The sequence below is a fragment of the Halichondria panicea genome, chromosome 1 (assembly GCF_963675165.1).
Source record: "Halichondria panicea chromosome 1, odHalPani1.1, whole genome shotgun sequence".
In the NCBI taxonomy this organism is placed as follows: domain Eukaryota; kingdom Metazoa; phylum Porifera; class Demospongiae; order Suberitida; family Halichondriidae; genus Halichondria; species Halichondria panicea.
The window spans coordinates 17,110,702-17,133,121 of record NC_087377.1 but is presented as its reverse complement, the minus strand read 5'-3'; the positions used below and the strand labels follow the sequence as shown (position 1 = coordinate 17,133,121).

Below are 22,420 nucleotides of genomic sequence, written 5' to 3'. Positions count from 1 at the left end.
GGACCATTTCCAGTCCAACAAAACACGAGAGAATAGTGAAATCCTCGAGCTCTTTGAGAGGACAGGCATTCAGTTTAGCCCTCATACCTGCAGTGGGAAAACAAGAGTCTCAATTAAAGTGGATTAATCAATACATGTATAGGTACAGTGTAGGCAGGCCTTCATACTTGTGCACTAAGCAAAGCAATTAGTGAAGGAGCTTGTACATTAAAGAGCCCTAACAGATATTTAACGCATGGAACCATTGTCTAGTGTAGCATCTTCAGACGCCCATAACTTGTTACAATGATCTAATTTCAACCACTTTTGGAAAGCTATATAAAAGGAGCACTGTTTAACGTTACACACACATGTACATTAAGTACTGTAATTAAAAGAACCTAACATGACGAAGTTGCTCGTAAAGATGCAAGTCTGATGACAAACTCAGGATGATGAGTGAGTGATAGTGTTGTTATTTAATAGCCTGATAGGATATACCTACTGCCAACATTTTCACTGTTCTGTTTGAAACTAGTATGTTGAAGAGTGCGCCAGTAGACTACCGTCATGTAGCAAGCTCTGACAAGGGCTCTAATGACACGAGTATTTGACCTTATAGTCAGGGGTCGTGTTATGGTGAAGTTGCTTGAGACTATTAAAGCCATTGCCTTGGTTACATGTGCAGTGTTTGAAGACATGCTTGTGTGTGTACAGTTATTATTGTTTGGCCATAATTCGTCTAGACCTGAGGATTTGTACCGACCAGGTGAGGTGGACTTTGACCCCAACGAGGAGAGCTTACTAGCGGAGCTTCACCTAGCAACCAGCGGTAGCAACGCACCCGGAGTGGATCTGATCATTATAGACAATGAGAAACTAATGCTGAAGAAGTGAGTGCTAGCATGTCAGACAACTACACACATTGTAGGTCTCTTTCTGAGAGCTTTGTTGACTTGTGTAGTCATCTTGTGTTGCAAACCTCCGATTTTATCGTATTTAATAGCATCTTTAATAGTGCTACAATAATTATAGTGTGCTTAGATCAATAATAGTATTTATTTCAGGCCCAAATTGCAAATTGTACTTGAAAATAACCAGCTAAGCTATAACCTTCATAGTATGTGTTTGGACCTGTGCCACCACCTACTGTTTCATTATAATATTAGTGCAATAAAGTACGTGTCTATGATGTTATGCTAAAACTCCCTTCTCACCTCTAGTCTAGTTTTATTTTATTGCTCCCGTTACTTGCTGCTTAGCCAGATCATATATACTATTGTATAACACTCCTCTAGTTTCTATAGATCTTCATTATTTATGTCAACAGCCGAGGGTAGCACTTCAGTACTCTAGTTCTAATTGTAGATTGACTGATCGATTTGTCTTCTGTACTATTGTTCGATTTTTCCACCCCTCATCTTTTCCGGCCCCCAGTTATGCGGCCATTTTTCAGCCCGGCCAAGTGTTGAGGAGACAAGAAGAGGCACTGAGAATGGAGGTAGAGGTACGGAGTACATTAGCTGGAAAATGCATTTGTGTCATACTTTGTAGAGTCCCTTAACCCTTTAACCGTCGGATTCTTAATTAACAGTGAAGTGAAATGTCTGTAAATTCTCTATCGGGTTTCCAGAGCAATAAAATGCCTAGCAACCATATACCAATAGAATGCCCATACAACAAGGAATAAAATGGCGCAACATGTGTTGCCATAACAACCCGTTTTTATCATTTTAAATGCTCGGCCAGCGGTGAGATAAAATCAAAAAAATTTTTTTTATGGATCACCCTATCATACAGTATAAAGGCTTGACTAAGCTTGATTTTCACATCATATGAATGTAACAGTGCTAAGATATATCAATTTGAAGTACAATACGTACATGTATTACTATATCGGTGAACGATCTATGAAATTTACAAGCTCACATAAAGACTGTTCATTACTGCTAATTCTATTTTAGCTATACTATACTTACTACTGATATTCTAGCTATACTATACTACTTGCCAGGGTCACACAGTGAGCCCTCTCCTGGTCTTTCACCGTCCTGGTCCATAGCGCTAGCGTTTAGGTCCATGTCATGCATGTCCTCAGTCCCAGACAGTTTATCAGCGTCTGGCATAAAGCTGATAGCCTTTGGGAGGTATCCTACTATCCCCTCTCCTTCATAGGCACTGTCATCACCAGAGGAGACATCGCCATTGCTGTCCTCAAGCTGTTCAAGGACATCGGCACAAGTAAACAACCTAGCCATAGCTATAAACTTCGTGCGGTAAGATGCTAATGAAATTTTAACATAGCAACGTGACTTGGAAATTTCTAGACTAAATTGCACATGATTCTACAGCTCTTTCTCTATACAGGGATGTGCGTAGTTCGAGCTACTTCCTAAGTATCGCAGAATTAGAATTTCGCAAAAAAAGTCACTATTGCGGGCCACAATCGTGGCCCCTGACGGTTAAAGGGTTAAATTCATTCAAGGTCAGCTATAGTGTGTCCTATTTGAAGGTGTGCAATGTACAATCATGTACGACCCCCCCCCCACACACACACACACCTTTAGGCCTACTATGCTGCTATGAAAAAGAGAGGCCTCACGTAACTCGTGCGACTATCACCATGTGACTCTTTAACCCCTCAGTTCCCGAGCCCCACCCCTCACTGTCTGACTCGGAAGGGAAGAAAGACTTTGAATTCTGGGAGAAGGCTTCCACCCTACCCTCGAACAAGACCCCAACCAAGGACCTGAACTTGTTATGAGACTGTTAAATATTATTTTGTCTGTTTTTGTACTATTTTCTGGCAATGTAATTATGTATGTACCACTTCATGTCATCATAATAACTATAATTATATGCAATAAAATTCTGTTGCAACTTCAACATGATAAAAAGAATATCAATATCGTCATCGCACAATTAAAGAGAAACAATTAACAAAAATAATAACTAATTAGCACTTATAGAGAAGAAATCCACAGTTTGAATAAAAGTAATTGTCTCTCCTCCGGCTACAATGACCTCTCCACTAGGAAGCACTGAGCATGTGCAGTAGTATCGTGCAGTAGGCAGGTCTCCCACTTTCACCCACCTCCTGGTGTCAGGCTGGTAGAGGTGGATCGATGAACTTGGGTTGTTGTCTCTGTCATCGCGTCCACCAACGGCTAATAGTGACCTCCCAATACTGAGAGGAGCTGACCACATGAGTGGTACTTCTTGTACGGTCTGCCAGAGAGTGGGTGTGTCCAGGTTAGAAAGGGCCTTTGCAATAAGTTCATTGAGGTCGCCGTGATACACTGTCTTGGTTGACACAGTGTGATCCACCCCTCCCATTAGGTAGAGGGTGTTTCCTATGAGAGTCGATTGCAGTATTGATCGTGGGTTAGGTAGTGACTGAGCAATGTACCATCTTCTTGATGCCACGTCCAGCACCTCCACAGAGGACATACGTACTTTATCATCACGCCCACCAGCTACAATGATGTGGTTGTTGAAGGAGACAGCTGTTGAGGAATAACGAGCAATGTTCATTAGTGGGTATGGGTGAGTCCATTTCCCTGATTCAAACACTGCAAGCTGATTGGTTAGTTTGTTGTTTCTTGAATCAACTCCTCCCACCAGCACTAGTCGATTAGCGAGTGATGTCATAGCGAACCAATAGGCAGTGTACTCTGGTAGTTTGGTCCAATGATCTTGCTCGAGCTTCATCACTGTACACGCGTCACGATCATTGTCTGCACCACTTCCACCAACATACACCGTGTCACCGATAACAACACTCTGTACCGAGCGACCCATCTTGATTGGCATGTCTTTTCCTCTTCTCCATTTCAAAGTGAGTGGAGGTCTCAACTCTCTGGGAGGGGGACCCTGAATAATGAATGAGTGTAATTAGGATAGTGTCTACTAACAAGCGAGTGTTACTTGTAGCAATAATTGCATGCACACTAAATCACATTATCTAATTAGCTTAAGAGGCCACGCCCACCAGTCTAATAGAATGTACAGTACGATTATAAGAGATTTGACCGTCTTCAGCTTCTGAACAATCTGTACCATAATCGCCCCAAGGGAAAAAACATCCACGCTATTATCGTAATTCTCCTTGTCCAATCGAATAGCCTCGAAAGGTAGATACCCCATACGGTGACCAACGGCCGTGAGGGTGTGGCTAAGCTTGGAGGGATCGTATAGCCGTGACATGCCAAAGTCGGAAATTTTTGCGATAGGCACTGGCTGTGTTAGCTTTAGCAAGACGTTATCGCCACAGAGGTCACGGTGGATAATCTGCTTGCTGTGAATGTAGGCCAGACCACAAGCCATGTCTTTGATGAGGCTAATTTTACATTCGCTAGTGAGGGAGGACTCTTCATCAAGGCCAGAGAAATAGGATCTCAGATTGCAATCCATCAGCTCAACAACGAGGATTGTACCACCTGATTTGGGGTGCTTGGCAGTCGACAAATACTGAACAACGTTTGGGTGCTGGAGTGACTCGAGATACTCACATTCACGATCAAATGCTTTGCTGGCTTCTTCACTTTTGCCAGCTGGGAAACCTGTCTGCATTTCTACAGCCTCATAAATTAGAAGTTTGACTGCACAAATCTCGCCCCTGTAGCTGCCTTTGAAGACTGCTCCAAATGCACCTTTACCTAGAGGTTCATCTAAGAAAACAGTCAAATCATCGTTGATCTTCTGGTGGTTTTGGTCAACTGTAGAACATTGTGTGTGTGTGTGTGTGTGTGTGTGTGTGTGTGTGTGTGTGTGGGGGGGGGGGGAGGGGGGTGAATAAGTAGCTAACATCATGTATGAGATATGCATTCCTGTGCTGAACTAGTGCTTACCCTCTGACTTCACATCAGTAGGATTGCTTGCATCAGTAGACTGCAGATGATCTTTCTCGATGGTCCTGGCTATGTCACTATGGCCCACAATAGGACTGGACAAAGCTTTGACAACATCTTCCCAGCTTCCGTCACCCACTTTCAGCCATTCTTTCAAACCCTCACGATAGCAGTCATCAGGATTGTCTTGCCATTTTGTACCAATGCTGTCGATGGTATCCGAGGGTATTTTAAGAACTAGCAAGAAGTTTCTCCACTTCATTCGAGCATCAAACGTAGCTATGTACAGTTTTCCTAGATCTGCTATTGTGAGATAGTCAGACATCTTCTGTGTAGAGTGTGGAATAAGATAAGCAATGATATGAAGGTACATGTAATTATGTATAAATATTTGGTGTGTGCAAAATATTTTATATCATCAAAACCATGTACCGTAGATCTATATGCAGAAAATAAAACAGTGATGTCTGCACTTACTGATAATAATCCAGAGCTACAGTATCTTCACAGCTTGATACCAGGCACGATACAGAAATACAGGACAACAGCTAGCTCAGCTACAACGAGACCCTCCCTCTTTCTCTGCAGGAATAAACAATAGCTGTCACGTGCGATAACATTGCTAAACCACGTGGCTGGTGTTTCACTTCTAGAGCTAGAGAGAAGAAGAAATTGTGCTGTCAATTTTGAAGCTCTGAGCAAGTGGTCAAACTATTTGTCTGTATTGGTGGAGGCTGAAGACATGAGTCCATGGACAGGGACTACTGAGGAACCTTCATCAAGAACATTAACAAGGTACAGTTATTCATAAATATTAAATTACAAAGCGAGAGGTCATTTCTTTTGGAGGTTTAGAAAAATTCCTGGTGTCACATATTTAGAGGGTCGTATCTAATTGGAGGTTACTCTACTATCCTCGATTATAGGATGCTTAAAATTATATTGTTTCTAGCGGCCTGGAATCGAGGCTGTGGTCTGACCTCTATTTAGGACGCAATATAAAAAAATAATTGTCACACACAGCAGTCGCTACTTTTAGAGGTCAGAATATTACCTAAGATCGAGGGTGTCGCATATTTAGAGGGTGGCCTTAAATTGAACAAGTACGGTACTTGTGTATAATGTGTAGTTGGTTATAATGTGGACCCTAACTTTGGTCTTGTGCATGATACCCAGGTATGTACCCACACAGAGTTCACACCAAGTAACATAAAAGCAAACACTTAAAAACTGTTTTAATACAGAGATACTACACGTAGGAACAGAGCCGACCGACGTGGAGACGGTTACTATCGCTACTGAAGAGGTGGTACCCAGTTCACAGTTTGAGACAGAGATAAATCAGAGCGATGATGGGGAGAGTGTGGAGCAGCTACAGGCCAGTGACTTGGGCCCTAACTTTGGCCTTGTGCATGATACCCAGGTAACACACACATACACAGTTCACACCAAGTAACATATAAAAACTAGCACTTAAAAACGCTTTTTAAAGGTATCCGGCTTCTAAGACGTTTCGTTTTCGTATTATTTTCGCTTTCGTATTACATGGTTAGAATTTGCATGATGGTAACTACCTCCCAAATAACGAACACACACACACACACACACACTTGTTGTTCCCGCCCACTCACACAGGAGGTCCACACGCTAACTAGCGATCATGGTTTGCCCTCTGACATGACCTCTGAGGATGGCTCCACCCTCAACACTATAGGCCACGCCCTCATCCAGATGCAGCAAGGTGGACAGACCACCCCCTCATCTCAGTTCCTCATCACTAGGAGCACTTCATCTGGTTCAGAGTCTGGCCAAAAATTAATGGTGAGTAATGGAGGCCAAATTTATCAGTGTGACGATTGCTTTTTTGCCAAATCCAAAAGTTATAGGCCTCGATAAGTTATCCAAGTGCTTGTACATACTAATTACATGTAGAACCATGAGTATTATTGCTAATGTTTGATATAAAATAATTATAAAATAAGGTTTCTTGGAAGTGGTGTTGAAAAATAGTCAGTTTTTACTATGTTGTTGTGTGTGTTGAGGTCCTCTGTATGTGATGATCCCACCATCCAGTAGTGCTGAGATACTGCATGCAATGGGTCGACCTATAGCACCCAAGATGAGCGGGATATCAACTATGGATTATCACACGGCCGACCCCATCGTTCAAATGCAGTTGTGAGTACACAGTTCATGTGATTGCCTACCTCTGCATAACATGTATGACAGTATGTGTTAGGGAAAGCATCATTCTTGCTACATACCGTATTACTAGAATATTTTGCTACGGGTGAAAAACCTTTGCGAATCAGCCAAATCGGCAACCCTTTGCGATCTAACTATTGCGTTCTGGCAAGGATCGTGTGTATTTACCCGAAATTAGGTTTTGCGATTTTATTGTTTAAAAATTCGCATATGCTCGTAAAACATTCTAGTAATACGGTAACTGTGAGGAGTGTTGTTATTATGGTGGTTGGTTTGCAGGTCTGGAGATATGGCCGCCAACAGGGAAGCTCAGAGGAAGGCTACACACAATGAAGGTGATGCAAATTCAATACTGAAAGTTATAGTGTACAACAGATGTACATGTACGTACGTGGTCATAATCAAATAGAAGCATTTCCCACAAAGTACAGTTACGAAGCTTTAACATCAAATCTGCCACTTCTAAAACTAATTACATATTTGTTGTATGGAGGCTATCCATCCATGCTGTAAACGTCTTTTATTTATACTGTACAGTAGGTGTTCGTGTGTGTGTGTGTGTGTGTGAGGTCAAGGTTCATTCGTTTTGCCAATTGGCTCAGCTTCATTGTACATGCCCTAAGCACGATAATTACCAGTTGTTATTGTTCTTCCCATACCCAGTTGAGTCTCATCCCTACAACAACAATCATCGCTGCCTACTGGAGCCTCTAATCCAAACACACCACTCTTAAGCTCACTCGTACAAACTCTATCCTCCATTGCGAGCACGACCACTTCTCCGTCCACTCCTGTACCGAAATCCTCCATGCTGTCACAAGCCAACAACAATGGCGGCGGTGGTGGTGGTGGTGGTGGTCTCTCTGCCGCGGCTGCTGCTAGTCTGCTCAACACTCTGATTCTGGCTCAGAATGTGCTCACAAGCAACTCAAGTGCTGGTAGCCCCGGGCAAGATTCAATGTCTATGGAAACGGTGGACCAATCCTCTCAACAGTAGTGTACAGTATATTATAATTGTGGACTGTTTATACTGTTCTAGTTTTAACGTGTGTTTTTTAGTAATCTCTCCTTCACTTACTATAGCTACATTGTCAGTATTATTATGTATACATAGTTTTTATACATGATATTTGTGTGGAGCTCTTTGAGAAGAATATTGTAGCAAAGCCCATTTATATGTAACCACGCCCATTATAATTATGTGCAGCCTAGCCTCCATCTCAAGCCGCACTTCCTCGAAAGTTGGCCTGGTAATGGACTGCTTGTGCATGAGCTAACCATTAGCTGGCATTGAGAAGAACCTTCATCAAGAACAAGGTACGTGTGTATAATGTGTAGTTATGCAGTGCAATGAGTTGACTGTGTACTATTGAATGTACAGTACAGAGAATGGGAACCTAGCATGCTTACTAGTCTGTATGTACATGCACTTGTATACAAGGTATGCTGGTAGAGGTGGATCGATGAGTAAGTACTGTTCACGTGTTTTCTCCCTACTAGACCTGAGGATTTGTACCAACCAGGTGAGGTGGACTTTGATCCCAACGAGGAGAGCTTACTAGCGGAGTTCCACCTAGCAACCAGCGGTAGCAACGCACCTGGAGTGGATCAGATCATTATAGACAATGAGAAACTAATGCTGGAGAAGTGAGTGATAGCATGTCAGACAACTACACACATTGTAGGTCTCTTTCTGAGAGCTTTGTTGACTTGTGTAGTCATCTTGTGTTGCAAACCTCCGATTTTATCGTATTTAATAGCATCTTTAATAGTGCTGCAATAATTATAGTGTGCTTAGATCAATAATAGTATTTATTTCAGGCCCAAATTGCAAATTGTACTTAATTGAAAATAACCAGCTAAGCTATAACCTTCATAGTATGTGTTTGGACCTGTGCCACCACCTACTGTTTCATTATAATATTAGTGCAATAAAGTACGTGTCTATGATGTTATGCTAAAACTCCCTTCTCACCTCTAGTCTTTCAGCCTATATAGTCTAGTTTTATTTTATTGCTCCCGTTACTTGCTGATTAACCAGATCATATATACTATTGTATAACACTCCTCTGGTTTCTATAGATCTTTATTAGTTATGTCAACAGCCGAGGGTAGCAATGTAGTGCATGTGTCCTATTTGAAGGTGTGCAATGTACAATCATGTACGACCCCCCCCCCCCACACACACACACATTTAGGCCTACTATGCTGCTAAGAAAGAGAGGGGCCTCACGTAAACTGGCCACTCAGTGTGACTGTGACCATGTGACTCTTTAACCCCTCAGTTCCCGAGCCCCACCCCTCACTGTCTGACTCGGAAGAGGAGATAGACTTTGTATTCTGGGAGAAGGCGTCCACCCTACCCTCGGACAGCTTTTTTTTCCGACATGCAAGATAATAATATCAAGATTGCAAAGAGAATCTAACTGTTAGATTGTTTAATTTGTTTGTTTTTGTACGTACCACTTCATGCCATCGTATTAACTATGTACAATGAAATTCTGTTTCAACTTAGTTATAGAACATGATAAAAAAATTCATATCGTTAACGCACAATATCAAAGAGAAACAATAACAAATAACTAATTAGCACTTATATAAAAGAAATCAATAGTTGGAATACTAGTAAGTGGTTCTGTCTGTCCTCCGGCTACAATGACCTCTCCACTAGGAAGTACTGAGCATGTGCAGTTGTGTCGTGCAGTAGGCAGGTCTCCCACTTTCACCCACCTCCTGGTGTCAGGCTGGTAGAGGTGGATCGATGAACTTGGGTTGGCTCTGTCGTCCCGTCCATCAACGGCTAATAGTGACCTCCCAATACTGAGAGGAGCTGAGAACACGAGTGGTACTTCCTGTAAGGTCTGCCAGAGAGTGGGTGTGTCCAGGTTCGAATGGGCCTTTGCAATGAGTTCATTGAGGTCGACGTGGTGCACTGTCTTGGTTATCCCAGTGTGATCCCACCCTCCCATTAGGTAGAGGGTGTTTCCTATGAGAGTCGATTTCAGTATTGATCGTGGGTTAGGTAGTGACTGAGCAATGTACCATCTTCTCGATGCCACGTCCAACACCTCCACAGAGGAGAGGGTACGTCCTTTATCATCATCCCCACCAGCTACAATGATGTGGTTGTTGAAGGAGACAGCTGTTGAGAAAGAACGAGCAATGTTCATTGGTGGGTACGGGTGAGTCCATTCCCCTGACTCAAACACTGCAAGCTGATTGGTGGGTTGGTTGTTTCTTGGATCCTTTCCTCCCACCAGCACTAGTCGATTAGCGAGTGATGTCATAGCGAAGTACTTGGCAGTGTACTCTGGTAGTTTGGTCCATTGATCTTGCTCGAGCTTCATCACTGTACACATGTCACGACCATTGATTGCAGTACCTCCACCAACATACACCGTGTCACCGATAACAACACTCTGTACCGAGTAGCCCATCTTGATTGGCATGTCTTTTCCTCTTCTCCATTTCAAAGTGAGTGGAGGTCTCAACTCTCTGGGAGGGGGACCCTGAATAATGAATGAGTGTAATTAGGATAGTGTCTACTAACAAGCGAGTGTTACTTGTAGCAATAATTGCATGCACACTAAATCACTTTCTCTAATTAACTTAAGAGGCCACACCCACCAGTCTAATAGAATGTACAGTACGATTATAAGAGATCAAAGCTTCTACTATAGCTCTGCAATAATATAATGGTGCATTTTGTCTCACCTGTCTCTGCTGTTGAATGATGGCGTCTCTCCTGACCAGCTCAGCATCTTTGTGCTCCCTGTGAGCCTGTACAGGGGAACGTTGGTGGAAATCTAAAACACAGACGTGAATATCATTGTAGAAATTCTACAACAGAACGAGACAATCTTCACTAAAGGAAGTACATAATTATAGGCACACTCAAACGGATGTGTAGTTACGGCTTAACACATGAGACAGCATCCATGCATGTTAAGGTACAATACTATTGTTGCTGTGGGAATCTCATTCACACACTACATGTACGCACCTTCTTGACTGGTTGAGTGTCCTTTGACTCCCTCTTTGTTGCCTCCACTGGGTTCGAGCCACTTGTCAGGTCAACATCTGCAGCTAAGTTATTATCTGGTTGAGTGTCCTTCCGAGGTTGTATCTGCAGAGATTTCACTAGATGATTAATTTCTCTGGGTTGAACTTCAAACTGTTCTTGTTTAGGAGTGGTCACTTCTTCTAGTCCACAAACTTGCTCAGCTTGAAGCCGATCGATAGATGCTTGTGAATGAGTGTCTTTCTCAGATACTTGATGTAAAAGTTGATTTACTTGAGTGTCCTTGGACTCCCTCTTTGTTGCCTCCACTGTGTCAGAGTAGCTTGTCAGTGAAGCAGCTAAAGTAAAAGTTAAATCTTCAATAAGGAACTTTTTCTGAACAAAATTTCAGAATCGTACAAGACACAATTGACTCACAAATTATTTGCGGTATTATTATAATGTACAACACATTAATTATTTAATTAACTCACAGATGTCCCTGGCAGATGGTCTCCTCCTCATGTCTTCTTGCAAGCAACTGTCGATAAGCTTCCTCAACTTGTGTGTGTGAGAGACCTCGGCAACACGGTCTAATCGATCTTCCACAGATTTGACTGTCTTCAGTTTGCGAACAATCTGTACCATAATCACCCCAAGGGAAAAAACATCGACGCTATTATCGTAATTCTCCTTGTCCAATCGAATAGCCTCGAGAGGTAGATACCCCATACGGTGACCAATGGCTGTGAGGGTGTGGCTAAGCTTGGAGGAATCATATAGCCGTGACATGCCAAAGTCGGAAATCTTTGCGACAGGTACTGGTTGTGCTAGCTTCAGCAAGACGTTATCACCACAGAGGTCACGGTGGATAATCTGCTTGCTGTGAATGTAGGCCAGACCACAAGCAATGTCTTTGGAGAGGCTAATTTCACATTCGCTAGTGAGGGACTCTTCATCAAGACCAGAGAAATAGGATCTCAGACTGCAATCCATCAGCTCAACAACAAGGATTGTACTCCCTGATTTGGGGTGCTTAGCTGTCGACAAATACAGAACAACGTTTGGGTGCTGGAGTGACTGGAGAAACTCACACTCACGATCAAATGCTTTGCTAGCTTCTTCACTTTTACGGGCTGGGAAACCTGTCTGCATTTCTAGAGCCTCATAAATTAGAAGTTTGACTGCACATATCTCGCCCTTGTAGCTGCCTTTGAAGACTGCTCCAAATGCACCTTGACCGAGAGGCTCGTTTAGGAAAACGGTCAAATCGTCGTTGATCAGCTGGCGATTTTGATAAACTGTAGATTATTGTGTGTGTGTGTGTGTGTGTGCGTGTGTGTGTGTGTGTGTGTGTGTGTGCGTGCGTGCGTGCGTGCGTGCGTGTGTGCGTGCGTGTGTGTGCGTGTGTGTGTGTGCGTGTGTGCGTGCGTGCGTGCGTGTGTGTGTGCGTGTGTGTGTGTGCGTGTGTGTGTGTGCGTGTGTGCGTGTGTGCGTGCGTGCGTGCGTGCGTGTGTGTGTGTGTGTGTGCGTGTGTGTGTGTGCGTGTGTGTGTGTGCGTGTGCGTGTGTGCGTGTGTGTGTGTGTGTGTATAGGGGGTCCAGGGGGTGAATAATAGCAGCTAACATCATGCATGTATGAGATATGCATTCCTGTGCTGAACTAGTGCTTACCCTCTGACTTCACATCAGTAGGATTGCTTGCATCAGTAGACTGTAGATGATCTTTCTCGATGGTCCTGGCTATGTCACTGCGGCCCACAATAGGACTTGACAAAGCTTTGACAACATCTTCCCAGCTTCTCTCCCCACCTTTCAGCCATTCTTTCAAACCCTCACGATAGCATTCCTTTGGATCGTCTCGCCATTTTGTACCAATGCTGTCGATGGTATCAGAGGCTACCTCAAGAACTAGCAAGAAGTTTCGCCACTCGATTCGAGCATCAAACGTAGCTATGTATAGTTTTCCTAGATCTGCTATTGTGAGATAGTCAGACATCTTCTCTGTAGAGAATAAGATAAACAATGAATGTATAATATAAATTATATATGTCAGAATTAGCGTGTGCAAATTATATCATGCCATCTAAATCATGTACATGCAGTAAACAGTGCTGTCTGCACTCACTGATAATAATCCAGAGGCTCTGTACAGTACAGTATCTTCACAGCATGATACAGAAATACAGAAAAACAGCAACTAACAAGATACGCCCTCTTTCTCTGCAGAATAAACAATAATCTGTCACGTGCAATATATAACACATACAATGCTAAACCACGTGTAGCCTCGATCCAAGGTGAAGGAGGCTTAACCACGTGTGGTGCTTCCACAAAAGAAAAGAAAAAGAAATTGTGCAGTCAGTCAAAAATTGTGCAGTCAGTTTTGAAGCTCTGAGCAAGTGGTCAAACTATTTGTCTGTATTGGTGGAGGCTGAAGACATGAGTCCATGGACAGGGACTACTGAGGAACCTTCATCAAGAACATTAACAAGGTACAGTTATTCATAAATATTAAATTACAAAGCGAGAGGTCATTTCTTTTGGAGGTTTAGAAAAATTCCTGGTGTCACATATTTAGAGGGTCGTATCTAATTGGAGGTTACTCTACTATCCTCGATTATAGGATGCTTAAAATTATATTGTTTCTAGCGGCCTGGAATCGAGGCTGTGGTCTGACCTCTATTTAGGACGCAATATAAAAAAATAATTGTCACACACAGCAGTCGCTACTTTTAGAGGTCAGAATATTACCTAAGATCGAGGGTGTCGCATATTTAGAGGGTGGCCTTAAATTGAACAAGTACGGTACTTGTGTATAATGTGTAGTTGGTTATAATGTGGACCCTAACTTTGGTCTTGTGCATGATACCCAGGTATGTACCCACACAGAGTTCACACCAAGTAACATAAAAGCAAACACTTAAAAACTGTTTTAATACAGAGATACTACACGTAGGAACAGAGCCGACCGACGTGGAGACGGTTACTATCGCTACTGAAGAGGTGGTACCCAGTTCACAGTTTGAGACAGAGATAAATCAGAGCGATGATGGGGAGAGTGTGGAGCAGCTACAGGCCAGTGACTTGGGCCCTAACTTTGGCCTTGTGCATGATACCCAGGTAACACACACATACACAGTTCACACCAAGTAACATATAAAAACTAGCACTTAAAAACGCTTTTTAAAGGTATCCGGCTTCTAAGACGTTTCGTTTTCGTATTATTTTCGCTTTCGTATTACATGGTTAGAATTTGCATGATGGTAACTACCTCCCAAATAACGAACACACACACACACACACACACTTGTTGTTCCCGCCCACTCACACAGGAGGTCCACACGCTAACTAGCGATCATGGTTTGCCCTCTGACATGACCTCTGAGGATGGCTCCACCCTCAACACTATAGGCCACGCCCTCATCCAGATGCAGCAAGGTGGACAGACCACCCCCTCATCTCAGTTCCTCATCACTAGGAGCACTTCATCTGGTTCAGAGTCTGGCCAAAAATTAATGGTGAGTAATGGAGGCCAAATTTATCAGTGTGACGATTGCTTTTTGGCCAAATCCAAAAGTTATAGGCCTCGATAAGTTATCCAAGTGCTTGTACATACTAATTACATGTAGAACCATGAGTATTATTGCTAATGTTTGATATAAAATAATTATAAAATAAGGTTTCTTGGAAGTGGTGTTGAAAAATAGTCAGTTTTTACTATGTTGTTGTGTGTGTTGAGGTCCTCTGTATGTGATGATCCCACCATCCAGTAGTGCTGAGATACTGCATGCAATGGGTCGACCTATAGCACCCAAGATGAGCGGGATATCAACTATGGATTATCACACGGCCGACCCCATCGTTCAAATGCAGTTGTGAGTACACAGTTCATGTGATTGCCTACCTCTGCATAACATGTATGACAGTATGTGTTAGGGAAAGCATCATTCTTGCTACATACCGTATTACTAGAATATTTTGCTACGGGTGAAAAACCTTTGCGAATCAGCCAAATCGGCAACCCTTTGCGATCTAACTATTGCGTTCTGGCAAGGATCGTGTGTATTTACCCGAAATTAGGTTTTGCGATTTTATTGTTTAAAAATTCGCATATGCTCGTAAAACATTCTAGTAATACGGTAACTGTGAGGAGTGTTGTTATTATGGTGGTTGGTTTGCAGGTCTGGAGATATGGCCGCCAACAGGGAAGCTCAGAGGAAGGCTACACACAATGAAGGTGATGCAAATTCAATACTGAAAGTTATAGTGTACAACAGATGTACATGTACGTACGTGGTCATAATCAAATAGAAGCATTTCCCACAAAGTACAGTTACGAAGCTTTAACATCAAATCTGCCACTTCTAAAACTAATTACATATTTGTTGTATGGAGGCTATCCATCCATGCTGTAAACGTCTTTTATTTATACTGTACAGTAGGTGTTCGTGTGTGTGTGTGTGTGTGTGAGGTCAAGGTTCATTCGTTTTGCCAATTGGCTCAGCTTCATTGTACATGCCCTAAGCACGATAATTACCAGTTGTTATTGTTCTTCCCATACCCAGTTGAGTCTCATCCCTACAACAACAATCATCGCTGCCTACTGGAGCCTCTAATCCAAACACACCACTCTTAAGCTCACTCGTACAAACTCTATCCTCCATTGCGAGCACGACCACTTCTCCGTCCACTCCTGTACCGAAATCCTCCATGCTGTCACAAGCCAACAACAATGGCGGCGGTGGTGGTGGTGGTGGTGGTCTCTCTGCCGCGGCTGCTGCTAGTCTGCTCAACACTCTGATTCTGGCTCAGAATGTGCTCACAAGCAACTCAAGTGCTGGTAGCCCCGGGCAAGATTCAATGTCTATGGAAACGGTGGACCAATCCTCTCAACAGTAGTGTACAGTATATTATAATTGTGGACTGTTTATACTGTTCTAGTTTTAACGTGTGTTTTTTAGTAATCTCTCCTTCACTTACTATAGCTACATTGTCAGTATTATTATGTATACATAGTTTTTATACATGATATTTGTGTGGAGCTCTTTGAGAAGAATATTGTAGCAAAGCCCATTTATATGTAACCACGCCCATTATAATTATGTGCAGCCTAGCCTCCATCTCAAGCCGCACTTCCTCGAAAGTTGGCCTGGTAATGGACTGCTTGTGCATGAGCTAACCATTAGCTGGCATTGAGAAGAACCTTCATCAAGAACAAGGTACGTGTGTATAATGTGTAGTTATGCAGTGCAATGAGTTGACTGTGTACTATTGAATGTACAGTACAGAGAATGGGAACCTAGCATGCTTACTAGTCTGTATGTACATGCACTTGTATACAAGGTATGCTGGTAGAGGTGGATCGATGAGTAAGTACTGTTCACGTGTTTTCTCCCTACTAGACCTGAGGATTTGTACCAACCAGGTGAGGTGGACTTTGATCCCAACGAGGAGAGCTTACTAGCGGAGTTCCACCTAGCAACCAGCGGTAGCAACGCACCTGGAGTGGATCAGATCATTATAGACAATGAGAAACTAATGCTGGAGAAGTGAGTGATAGCATGTCAGACAACTACACACATTGTAGGTCTCTTTCTGAGAGCTTTGTTGACTTGTGTAGTCATCTTGTGTTGCAAACCTCCGATTTTATCGTATTTAATAGCATCTTTAATAGTGCTGCAATAATTATAGTGTGCTTAGATCAATAATAGTATTTATTTCAGGCCCAAATTGCAAATTGTACTTAATTGAAAATAACCAGCTAAGCTATAACCTTCATAGTATGTGTTTGGACCTGTGCCACCACCTACTGTTTCATTATAATATTAGTGCAATAAAGTACGTGTCTATGATGTTATGCTAAAACTCCCTTCTCACCTCTAGTCTTTCAGCCTATATAGTCTAGTTTTATTTTATTGCTCCCGTTACTTGCTGATTAACCAGATCATATATACTATTGTATAACACTCCTCTGGTTTCTATAGATCTTTATTAGTTATGTCAACAGCCGAGGGTAGCAATGTAGTGCATGTGTCCTATTTGAAGGTGTGCAATGTACAATCATGTACGACCCCCCCCCCCCACACACACACACATTTAGGCCTACTATGCTGCTAAGAAAGAGAGGGGCCTCACGTAAACTGGCCACTCAGTGTGACTGTGACCATGTGACTCTTTAACCCCTCAGTTCCCGAGCCCCACCCCTCACTGTCTGACTCGGAAGAGGAGATAGACTTTGTATTCTGGGAGAAGGCGTCCACCCTACCCTCGGACAGCTTTTTTTTCCGACATGCAAGATAATAATATCAAGATTGCAAAGAGAATCTAACTGTTAGATTGTTTAATTTGTTTGTTTTTGTACGTACCACTTCATGCCATCGTATTAACTATGTACAATGAAATTCTGTTTCAACTTAGTTATAGAACATGATAAAAAAATTCATATCGTTAACGCACAATATCAAAGAGAAACAATAACAAATAACTAATTAGCACTTATATAAAAGAAATCAATAGTTGGAATACTAGTAAGTGGTTCTGTCTGTCCTCCGGCTACAATGACCTCTCCACTAGGAAGTACTGAGCATGTGCAGTTGTGTCGTGCAGTAGGCAGGTCTCCCACTTTCACCCACCTCCTGGTGTCAGGCTGGTAGAGGTGGATCGATGAACTTGGGTTGGCTCTGTCGTCCCGTCCATCAACGGCTAATAGTGACCTCCCAATACTGAGAGGAGCTGAGAACACGAGTGGTACTTCCTGTAAGGTCTGCCAGAGAGTGGGTGTGTCCAGGTTCGAATGGGCCTTTGCAATGAGTTCATTGAGGTCGACGTGGTGCACTGTCTTGGTTATCCCAGTGTGATCCCACCCTCCCATTAGGTAGAGGGTGTTTCCTATGAGAGTCGATTTCAGTATTGATCGTGGGTTAGGTAGTGACTGAGCAATGTACCATCTTCTCGATGCCACGTCCAACACCTCCACAGAGGAGAGGGTACGTCCTTTATCATCATCCCCACCAGCTACAATGATGTGGTTGTTGAAGGAGACAGCTGTTGAGAAAGAACGAGCAATGTTCATTGGTGGGTACGGGTGAGTCCATTCCCCTGACTCAAACACTGCAAGCTGATTGGTGGGTTGGTTGTTTCTTGGATCCTTTCCTCCCACCAGCACTAGTCGATTAGCGAGTGATGTCATAGCGAAGTACTTGGCAGTGTACTCTGGTAGTTTGGTCCATTGATCTTGCTCGAGCTTCATCACTGTACACATGTCACGACCATTGATTGCAGTACCTCCACCAACATACACCGTGTCACCGATAACAACACTCTGTACCGAGTAGCCCATCTTGATTGGCATGTCTTTTCCTCTTCTCCATTTCAAAGTGAGTGGAGGTCTCAACTCTCTGGGAGGGGGACCCTGAATAATGAATGAGTGTAATTAGGATAGTGTCTACTAACAAGCGAGTGTTACTTGTAGCAATAATTGCATGCACACTAAATCACTTTCTCTAATTAACTTAAGAGGCCACACCCACCAGTCTAATAGAATGTACAGTACGATTATAAGAGATCAAAGCTTCTACTATAGCTCTGCAATAATATAATGGTGCATTTTGTCTCACCTGTCTCTGCTGTTGAATGATGGCGTCTCTCCTGACCAGCTCAGCATCTTTGTGCTCCCTGTGAGCCTGTACAGGGGAACGTTGGTGGAAATCTAAAACACAGACGTGAATATCATTGTAGAAATTCTACAACAGAACGAGACAATCTTCACTAAAGGAAGTACATAATTATAGGCACACTCAAACGGATGTGTAGTTACGGCTTAACACATGAGACAGCATCCATGCATGTTAAGGTACAATACTATTGTTGCTGTGGGAATCTCATTCACACACTACATGTACGCACCTTCTTGACTGGTTGAGTGTCCTTTGACTCCCTCTTTGTTGCCTCCACTGGGTTCGAGCCACTTGTCAGGTCAACATCTGCAGCTAAGTTATTATCTGGTTGAGTGTCCTTCCGAGGTTGTATCTGCAGAGATTTCACTAGATGATTAATTTCTCTGGGTTGAACTTCAAACTGTTCTTGTTTAGGAGTGGTCACTTCTTCTAGTCCACAAACTTGCTCAGCTTGAAGCCGATCGATAGATGCTTGTGAATGAGTGTCTTTCTCAGATACTTGATGTAAAAGTTGATTTACTTGAGTGTCCTTGGACTCCCTCTTTGTTGCCTCCACTGTGTCAGAGTAGCTTGTCAGTGAAGCAGCTAAAGTAAAAGTTAAATCTTCAATAAGGAACTTTTTCTGAACAAAATTTCAGAATCGTACAAGACACAATTGACTCACAAATTATTTGCGGTATTATTATAATGTACAACACATTAATTATTTAATTAACTCACAGATGTCCCTGGCAGATGGTCTCCTCCTCATGTCTTCTTGCAAGCAACTGTCGATAAGCTTCCTCAACTTGTGTGTGTGAGAGACCTCGGCAACACGGTCTAATCGATCTTCCACAGATTTGACTGTCTTCAGTTTGCGAACAATCTGTACCATAATCACCCCAAGGGAAAAAACATCGACGCTATTATCGTAATTCTCCTTGTCCAATCGAATAGCCTCGAGAGGTAGATACCCCATACGGTGACCAATGGCTGTGAGGGTGTGGCTAAGCTTGGAGGAATCATATAGCCGTGACATGCCAAAGTCGGAAATCTTTGCGACAGGTACTGGTTGTGCTAGCTTCAGCAAGACGTTATCACCACAGAGGTCACGGTGGATAATCTGCTTGCTGTGAATGTAGGCCAGACCACAAGCAATGTCTTTGGAGAGGCTAATTTCACATTCGCTAGTGAGGGACTCTTCATCAAGACCAGAGAAATAGGATCTCAGACTGCAATCCATCAGCTCAACAACAAGGATTGTACTCCCTGATTTGGGGTGCTTAGCTGTCGACAAATACAGAACAACGTTTGGGTGCTGGAGTGACTGGAGAAACTCACACTCACGATCAAATGCTTTGCTAGCTTCTTCACTTTTACGGGCTGGGAAACCTGTCTGCATTTCTAGAGCCTCATAAATTAGAAGTTTGACTGCACATATCTCGCCCTTGTAGCTGCCTTTGAAGACTGCTCCAAATGCACCTTGACCGAGAGGCTCGTTTAGGAAAACGGTCAAATCGTCGTTGATCAGCTGGCGATTTTGATAAACTGTAGATTATTGTGTGTGTGTGTGTGTGTGTGCGTGTGTGTGTGTGTGTGTGTGTGTGTGCGTGCGTGCGTGCGTGCGTGCGTGTGTGCGTGCGTGTGTGTGCGTGTGTGTGTGTGCGTGTGTGCGTGCGTGCGTGCGTGTGTGTGTGCGTGTGTGTGTGTGCGTGTGTGTGTGTGCGTGTGTGCGTGTGTGCGTGCGTGCGTGCGTGCGTGTGTGTGTGTGTGTGTGCGTGTGTGTGTGTGCGTGTGTGTGTGTGCGTGTGCGTGTGTGCGTGTGTGTGTGTGTGTGTATAGGGGGTCCAGGGGGTGAATAATAGCAGCTAACATCATGCATGTATGAGATATGCATTCCTGTGCTGAACTAGTGCTTACCCTCTGACTTCACATCAGTAGGATTGCTTGCATCAGTAGACTGTAGATGATCTTTCTCGATGGTCCTGGCTATGTCACTGCGGCCCACAATAGGACTTGACAAAGCTTTGACAACATCTTCCCAGCTTCTCTCCCCACCTTTCAGCCATTCTTTCAAACCCTCACGATAGCATTCCTTTGGATCGTCTCGCCATTTTGTACCAATGCTGTCGATGGTATCAGAGGCTACCTCAAGAACTAGCAAGAAGTTTCGCCACTCGATTCGAGCATCAAACGTAGCTATGTATAGTTTTCCTAGATCTGCTATTGTGAGATAGTCAGACATCTTCTCTGTAGAGAATAAGATAAACAATGAATGTATAATATAAATTATATATGTCAGAATTAGCGTGTGCAAATTATATCATGCCATCTAAATCATGTACATGCAGTAAACAGTGCTGTCTGCACTCACTGATAATAATCCAGAGGCTCTGTACAGTACAGTATCTTCACAGCATGATACAGAAATACAGAAAAACAGCAACTAACAAGATACGCCCTCTTTCTCTGCAGAATAAACAATAATCTGTCACGTGCAATATATAACACATACAATGCTAAACCACGTGTAGCCTCGATCCAAGGTGAAGGAGGCTTAACCACGTGTGGTGCTTCCACAAAAGAAAAGAAAAAGAAATTGTGCAGTCAGTCAAAAATTGTGCAGTCAGTTTTGAAGCTCTGAGCAAGTGGTCAAACTATTTGTCTGTATTGGTGGAGGCTGAAGACATGAGTCCATGGACAGGGACTACTGAGGAACCTTCATCAAGAACATTAACAAGGTACAGTTATTCATAAATATTAAATTACAAAGCGAGAGGTCATTTCTTTTTGGAGGTTTAGAAAAATTCCTGGTGTCACATATTTAGAGGGTCGCATCTAATTGGAGGTTACTCTACTATCCTCGATTATAGGTTGCTTAAAATTATATTGTTTCTAGCGGCCTGGAATCGAGGCCGTGGTTTGACCTCTATTATATTTAGGACACAACATAAAAAAATAATTGTCACACACAGCAGTCGCTACTTTTAGAGGTCAGAAAATTACCTAAGATCAGAGGGTGTCGCATATTTGGAGGGTGGCCTTAAATTGAACAAGTACGGTACTTGTGTATAATGTGTAGTTGGTTATAATGTGGACCCTAACTTTGGTCTTGTGCATGATACCCAGGTATGTACCCACACAGAGTTCACACCAAGTAACATAAAAGCAAACACTTAAAAACTGTTTTAATACAGAGATACTCCACGTAGGAACAGAGCCGACCGACGTGGAGACGGTTACTATCGCTACTGAAGAGGTGGTACCCAGTTCACAGTTTGAGATAGAGATAAGTCAGAGTGATGATGGGGAGAGTGTGGAGCAGCTACAGGCCAGTGACTTGGGCCCTAACTTTGGCCTTGTGCATGATACCCAGGTAACACACACACACACACAGTTCACACCAAGTAACATATAAAAACTAGCACTTAAAAACGCTTTTTTAAAGGTATCCGGCTTCTAAGACGTTTCGTTTTCGTATTATTTTCGCTTTCGTATTACATGGTTAGAATTTGCATGATGGTAACTACCTCCCAAATAACAAACACACACACACACACACATTCACATTCACACACACTTGTTGTTCCCGCCCACTCACACAGGAGGTCCACACGCTAACTAGCGATGATGGTTTGCCCTCTGACATGACCTCTGAGAATGGCTCCACCCTCAACGCTAATAGGCCACGCCCTCATCCAGATGCAGCAAGGTGGACAGACCACCCCC

The 22,420-nt window shown here is 43.1% G+C and overlaps 4 protein-coding genes across 8 annotated transcripts; 1 reads left to right on the top strand and 3 right to left on the bottom strand.

Annotated features, from left to right (window-relative positions):
- The first annotated feature begins 18 nt into the window (after positions 1–18).
- Positions 19–2,876, top strand: LOC135352339 (uncharacterized). 3 transcript variants are annotated; one of them, XM_064551534.1, is made up of 7 exons: positions 19–142; positions 363–438; positions 749–872; positions 1,417–1,486; positions 2,155–2,255; positions 2,347–2,464; positions 2,547–2,876. In XM_064551534.1, exons 2-7 carry the CDS (start codon positions 432–434, stop codon positions 2,583–2,585), a joined length of 459 nt encoding a protein of 152 aa, XP_064407604.1. In that variant the 5' UTR covers positions 19–142; positions 363–431; the 3' UTR covers positions 2,586–2,876. The 3 variants fall into 3 exon arrangements, with proteins under 3 accessions (XP_064407604.1, XP_064407602.1, XP_064407603.1); XM_064551532.1 differs by having other exon boundaries at positions 363–872; positions 2,547–2,873; XM_064551533.1 differs by lacking the exon at positions 19–142 and having other exon boundaries at positions 246–438.
- Positions 2,834–13,301, bottom strand: LOC135352307 (uncharacterized). 2 transcript variants are annotated; one of them, XM_064551471.1, is made up of 6 exons: positions 13,162–13,301; positions 12,708–13,037; positions 11,529–12,335; positions 11,038–11,393; positions 10,749–10,814; positions 2,834–3,852 (listed from the first exon to the last, which is right to left on the bottom strand). In XM_064551471.1, exons 2-6 carry the CDS (start codon positions 13,030–13,032, stop codon positions 2,932–2,934), a joined length of 2,475 nt encoding a protein of 824 aa, XP_064407541.1. In that variant the 5' UTR covers positions 13,033–13,037; positions 13,162–13,301; the 3' UTR covers positions 2,834–2,931. The 2 variants fall into 2 exon arrangements, with proteins under 2 accessions (XP_064407541.1, XP_064407540.1); XM_064551470.1 differs by lacking the exon at positions 2,834–3,852 and adding an exon at positions 9,558–10,543.
- On the bottom strand, positions 3,872–5,411 carry LOC135352331 (probable serine/threonine-protein kinase DDB_G0271538). Of its 2 annotated transcripts, none has more exons than XM_064551509.1 (3): positions 5,307–5,411; positions 4,830–5,157; positions 3,872–4,697 (listed from the first exon to the last, which is right to left on the bottom strand). In XM_064551509.1, exons 2-3 carry the CDS (start codon positions 5,152–5,154, stop codon positions 3,940–3,942), a joined length of 1,083 nt encoding a protein of 360 aa, XP_064407579.1. In that variant the 5' UTR covers positions 5,155–5,157; positions 5,307–5,411; the 3' UTR covers positions 3,872–3,939. The 2 variants fall into 2 exon arrangements, with proteins under 2 accessions (XP_064407579.1, XP_064407581.1); XM_064551511.1 differs by having other exon boundaries at positions 4,830–5,154; positions 5,307–5,398.
- A 4,160-nt stretch (positions 13,302–17,461) lies between the features above and the next one.
- LOC135352308 (uncharacterized) lies at positions 17,462–21,205 on the bottom strand. The gene is made up of 6 exons (XM_064551472.1): positions 21,066–21,205; positions 20,612–20,941; positions 19,433–20,239; positions 18,942–19,297; positions 18,653–18,718; positions 17,462–18,447 (listed from the first exon to the last, which is right to left on the bottom strand). Exons 2-6 carry the CDS (start codon positions 20,934–20,936, stop codon positions 17,521–17,523), a joined length of 2,481 nt encoding a protein of 826 aa, XP_064407542.1. The 5' UTR covers positions 20,937–20,941; positions 21,066–21,205; the 3' UTR covers positions 17,462–17,520.
- Between the last annotated feature and the right edge of the window lie 1,215 nt (positions 21,206–22,420).